The sequence below is a fragment of the Chelmon rostratus genome, chromosome 24 (genome assembly GCF_017976325.1).
Source record: "Chelmon rostratus isolate fCheRos1 chromosome 24, fCheRos1.pri, whole genome shotgun sequence".
NCBI lineage: Eukaryota > Metazoa > Chordata > Actinopteri > Chaetodontiformes > Chaetodontidae > Chelmon > Chelmon rostratus.
In genome coordinates this window covers 3,828,485-3,834,484 of record NC_055681.1, presented here as the reverse complement: position 1 = coordinate 3,834,484, position 6,000 = coordinate 3,828,485, and the positions used below count along the sequence as shown (strand labels likewise).

General features: G+C 45.5%; 1 protein-coding gene across 4 annotated transcripts in view; it reads left to right on the top strand.

The window, feature by feature from the left end:
* Positions 1-1,495: 1,495 nt before the first annotated feature.
* Positions 1,496-6,000, top strand: part of LOC121627240 (histone deacetylase 4-like) — a 56,930-nt gene continuing 52,425 nt past the window's right edge. For 2 of the 4 annotated variants that reach the window (XM_041966033.1, XM_041966029.1), the window contains exons 1-2: positions 1,500-1,630; positions 5,005-5,420. In XM_041966033.1, coding sequence (XP_041821967.1) covers positions 5,399-5,420 — 22 coding nt within the window. In that variant the 5' untranslated portion in view covers positions 1,500-1,630; positions 5,005-5,398. Of the gene's footprint in view, positions 1,843-5,004; positions 5,421-6,000 lie in introns of all 4 variants that reach the window. The other 2 variants (XM_041966030.1, XM_041966031.1) reach the window with 2 other exon arrangements.

Here is a 6,000-nt window from a genome sequence, read left to right as displayed (position 1 = left end):
CTCTCTGCCTGCAGATGGAGCCTATAGAAGCTGGTTAGCATATTACAGTAATCAAGTCTGCTGAACCAGACAGTGGTGTTGCAGGTTTGCCTGTGGGTGGCTGCCGAGATGCAAAATCCAATAATAAAGCAATGGAAATGAAAGCATATTGGATTAGCGGAGGCACGTGGAAGGCGTTTCATGTCACGATGAGCAAGAATTGGATAAATAACGTTTGCTTCATTTTGCCACTGCTGGTTACGGAAAGTGTTGAATAATAGAAGGAAGGTCAGAATATGGCTTTCAATCACAACACAAATACTGTCATGCTTGTCTGTTTGGATGTGTGTATTGACAGTTACAGCAACCTGTAGGACATTTTGCAGGGAAATCACTGCAGAACTACAACAAAATCAGAACAGCAAAAATCAATTTTAAGTTACACAGATCAACTATAAATCTACGGGAACTTTCTAGAAGTGTTAAAATGACATCAGAGCAGGTGACACCATCATAAAGGCTATGAGAAACACACCACAGTGTTAATGACAGCTTATTGTGATTATGACAAAGGACATTAAAGAAAAAGTACCCTTAAATATTCCTGTAAACTGCCTTCAGTAGCACAGGCACACTAATTATTAGTGTAAGTACATTATAACACTGTTATTATGGATAAAAAAAATGTTGGCATAGATAATAAAAGACTGCATAAGAATATTTTGGATTTAACAACGACAGCTTGGTCAGTAAAAATGCCACAGAGCAGGAAAATGTTATTAAAAACTCTATACAATGCACCACAAACATGCAGGCTCCAACTGATATTATACTGTCCTTACAATACAGGAAAAACATCATAAAGCAGGAGAAAGTTATTAAATATTGACCACACTCATGAAGTCTATTTTGGAATATTATAGTGGTATTTCTAACCAGTGATAGAAAGTAACTAAGTACTTTTACTCAAGTACTGCACTAAAGTACAATTGTAGATACTTGCGACTTCATACATCTCAGAGGGATATTGTACTTAACTTTAAATTTAGTTACAAGTGACTTTGCAGAAAGAGCTTCATGACACAAATAACTAATGATGCATTATTATTGGCTGAACTAACCAGCTGTTTATAAAGTACTTAAAAGGGAAGCAACATTAAAGTGATGTACACATTATATTCCAATAATACACATAAAACTGGAATGGGCCGTTCTGCGTAATGCATACTTTCACTTTTTGTACTTTGATGCTAATACTTTTGTACTTTTCCTCATTTTGAATGCATGACTCTGAGTAGAAGTGAGTATTTTTACTCTGTGGTACTTCTAGCACAGGACACGCCCAGAGACTTTCCCCTTATTAACGGCACAACAAGCTTTCATCCAAAGCAGCGCATATTTAGGCGCACATCACGCCGCGCGCTGATCAATGCTCACATTTTCATCCGGCTGAGCCCGCCCCTGGTTGAAGTAGGGGCGCTCCATGTGACGCTGGGGCTGTAACAAAAATCCAGTATGGCGGAATCTGTCAGGAGATGAATTTCTTCGTCCCCCCTCCTGCGCTGAGAAAAGCCCCGGAGTGAACATGGGAGAGGACTAACCGCGCCGCGGGACGCATGTTGGGACGCTGGCTTCCTCCTGGCGCGTGTAGGTGAGCTGCTGGTGCGTTCGTGTCCTCGCGGGATGAACGTGTAGCCGAGCTGCGCCGCTTTGATGTTGATCTTCAGGCAGGGATGCGCTGCACACACACAGGATTCATCAAAACAATGTCCGGCTGAAGTTTCCACTCCGCTCCGCATCGGCTGCCGCGTCCAGGTCGCTTTTTTCGCGGCTGCTCGCGAGCACGACTCGTATCTGCTTCTGGTAGGACTGATTCCACATCTTAAAACCGTTTAGCTCAACATTTCCAGACGGTTTGTTGCGCTGAAGCGGGCGGGAAGTGTGTAGGCAACAAGGCGGGGGGGGGGGGGGGGGGGGGGGGGGGGGCAGGCGATGTTTATTATGCCGATTGTTGCTGAGCTATTTTTAGTGCACGGCCGAGCCTTAGGGTTTAATGCTACATACACAGACCCGCGCGCCTCCATCGCCTCATTCCTCCGTTATTGGCGAGAAAAATGCGTAAAATGAAGGCGCAGGCCTGCGTGAGTGTGTGTTCGAGTGTGTGAATGGTTCGGGATGGGCGGTGGTAATTCTCTGCATGCGTCAATCTTTTTTTTTTTTTGTGAATGGGGGCGTTCGGCTTGTTGGAGCTGTTAAAGCGACATCAAAGCAGCGCAGTACGGCGGCACTGAGCGACTTTTAGCAGGAAATAACCGCAACAAACGGTGAATTGTGGCTTCAGATATGTGAGGGAGTTAGAGTTCGGACTGGGGGGGCAGCTAACTGAGTGCACCCACCTTTTCTTGTGACAGCAGCTTGTGTCATAATTGCCTGCTTCCTGGATGTTGATGATTACTTTTTGCTAGTTTTGGTGCAGTAGCTCTGGTTTTAACCCATCCACCACGTCTGTGTTTTTATCCTGTTTCACTTCAGGCTTCAGGGCTTGTCTCCCCAGATCTGTCACCCTGCATCAAGCAAGCTCTTTTTAGGGACAATGGCCCTCGACACACACACACACACGAATCCCCCTCCCGAGACAGATGAGATGCCCTGGGAGAATGGTGTTGCATGAAGCCCCCCTGGAGTGTCAGCTACTCCCTGTGACACACACGTTTCTCCCCCACCCCTCCTTGCTCTGCTTTCCCATCACAAAGCGCGAGTGTGCGTGCGTTGTGCAGTGACCGACTTTTTTGGGGGGCAATTCGCCCTGCGGCTGCACTGTCTGGCCCTCTTGTCTTGAGACCCACCCCCCTAAGTGCGCACAGACACACACATCCATCCCGCTTCAGAGGACCTCAGAGACCTCTGCCAACACACACACACACACACACAAGGGCGTGAACATGCACGCTGGCCCCATTGCTCCGCCACCCCCCCACCCGCCTCGCCCTCGGGCAGTTTTGCCCCTTCTATTTGTGGTGGTAAAGTCGACTTGCTAAGGGCTCGAGCCGTGATTACATCTGACACTCCTGCTCCAGGCTCGAAGGATTCGGGCTACTCTCCGAAAACAAAGAAAAGAACAATCACGAATTTCCAGAAACAGCAAAAAAAAAGCATCCGTTATTCCCAAAACAAAGAAAAGATCGTTTATCCCCCAAAGAAATAAAAGGATTAAAGGTTTCTGACGGAGACAGACAGAACATCGCTACGATGGAAGTAATACATCATACTTTTTCCATGTTTTTTCTCCCCAGTCAAACAGAAACTATGTCCGGGACAAGCAATTTATTGCCCGGTTGGTTAACAGCTTCTTGCAGTGTAAGCGCGAGGTCGAACTTGAGGTCGTACGGAGATTCCGACGGTGGTCTTGGATTCGTAAGGCAACAGTATTTTACTTCAAAAAAACCCTGGGATGCCTTTGAAGGAGCAGGATCGCATAATTGGCCCAGATTAAAAAACAGGAAATAAATGTCTTAAAGTCGTTAAGTGATGGCGATCTAGAAGTTTACTATTCTTAAGACTGCTTCGAGTTGAAACCATTATTTATTATTCAGTCAGTCAATCAACAAGGATGTGCAGTCGCCAGGTCGGGGGGTCCGGGGACTGAAATTTGGTGGCGTTTGATGCCATCATTCCTTCATATGCACTGATCTTAATTATTGCATGTTTTAATGAGTTTACATGTCTTACTTATTAGTGCATTTTAGTCCACACACTCTCTAGATAACTGTTATTATCACGTATATATGTGTTAATGCAGGAAGTTCTATTATATCATGTTATTTTTAACACGATTTGAAGCACTTGTTTGGATGATGGCAGTTTGCGACATTTTAAACCGTTAAGGTACCCCTCAGTTCCCTCACGTGACACAGACCTGTTACTTTGACAACATTGCCTGTGTTGGTGTGTTTGCAGAGCGTCTTAGAGTGCAATGTAAATAAAGATAATTCGTTCATTCATGAAGCCGTCAATGCGGCGTGCATTATATGGAAAATTCAGCCCTTTCAGTGGGCTTTAGTTGCTGCTGCTGGCGTCTGCGCAATCAATCCCATTCTTAACGAGTTTTGTCATCAGTTATTTTGCTCATATTTGTCAAACACTTCAGACGTGTCTCTGCGCCCGACTCAGCAGGACGCAACCTCTCAGCTGAGCGTGCGCGTGCCACACACACACACAGTCATATAGAGCATGTGGAGACGAGACTGATGTTTCTCCATCATCATGCTCGCATTGTGTCAAAGCTGGGCCTTGTGGTTGTAAAATGTGCAAATGTGTATCACAATGATGTTTTCTAAGGTGTTGGATACTTGTAATCTACTATCCATAGTTTATTATTAACCTAATAATCCTCAGCTGCAGGTCTGGGTTGTTAAATTATGATAATTGCTTTGATGGATGTAAAACTGTCAAGAGTTCTTGTCACGATTACAGATGACCGAGTCATATCAGCTCTGTAGCGTAAGAGGATTCCTGGGCTTCAGTCAACAGTTGTCACTCAAAGATCAATAATATAAATAACTGGAAAATGAGCTGTGTGTGTGTCAGGCATTGGGGATTCACCCATCCAGCTTCCTCTCCTCTGATGCTGATTCCGATGCCTCAGCTCATCCTGACATCAGTGCTCTCCCTTCCACGAATGTACATTCTGTAAACCTCATTGCATGAGACTCACTGAGTTCACATGAGGCCGCGGGACAGTAAAAGATGAGCTGGCAGCCCACCATGACTGAGTGAATGTACATGACAGTGGAAACACTGAATGCTAACAAGAAGCTGTGTTTAATGTGGATCCTTCGTGGCCCGACAGCAGAACCACCAAAGCTGATCCAACAGAATACATCTTGTTTATGTAAACACTGCCATGACACATTGATGTTTGTATGCAGATTCCAAACTAACGTGAATAAAACTGCTTAAAAAATCAGATGTAAACCGACATTATTACATCAGAAACCACATTATCCTTTTCACCCTCTCTGATAGGTTGGTACCGGTGCTAGACAGCGATCTGCCGCTCTGATTGGAGTAGCCAAATCAAAAGCCTCATGGGGATTGGCTGCTGCTGCTGGTCGTCTGCTTCCTGTCTCCAGCCTTGAGGGATTCTTGAGGGACCGTCCTGAGTGTTGGATCAGCCTGAACACACACATTCAAACCCCCCCACAAACACACCCACACACACTCACACACACACACACGCACACACACTCACACACACTCCCAGACATCCACAGTTCTGGCAGGATAACAGCCTCCTGATCGCCACTCTGTAGATCACGTCTGCACTTGCACAAACACACGTCTGTTCTGCAACACGCACACCGAGCCGGGTGCTCAGCTGCCGCACTGCGTGGACGCCCACCTGACTGACCTGTCAGCGATGACATCACACAGCCACCAAGGTAAGAGCTACGTCACTACCTTTATACAGTACCTCTTGTTTTGTGAGGTTTGTTGGCCTTATATCCAACTAATAATCTTAAGTGAGCCGTTCATTCATCGGGTCACCCTGATTTCAGGATTAGATAATGCTCCTTAAATCAGAGTTTTATTCGTCGGACTTGTTGTAAAGGTTTTGGTTTAAATTTTGAGCAAAAGTTATCAAAATAGGACTGTTCTTATTTGTAACTTAAGTGCACAAATACCAGCGTAGGATGCAGATAAAACATATGAGATTAACTTGAAAGGAAATAACTCTGTTGGGAGGACTCCGCTTTTTAGAAGCGACAGAACGGCGGACTGGCGATGTAATCATGCAGCACCTTCTCGGCCTCAGCGCCGAGGAAACACCGATCCATCACCGCTGCTGAAACGCGTCAGGAATCTTCAACAAAATTTGTAACCGTCACGTGCGGAGTAATGCGAATTCAGCTCCTCAGTACAGTCACATTGAGGGAAACCTCCACGCTCTTCCGTCTGCCACGTTGATGTATGTGAACATTTTGAACACAGACAGATCGAGGCTCGCTGAAACGCAATAAA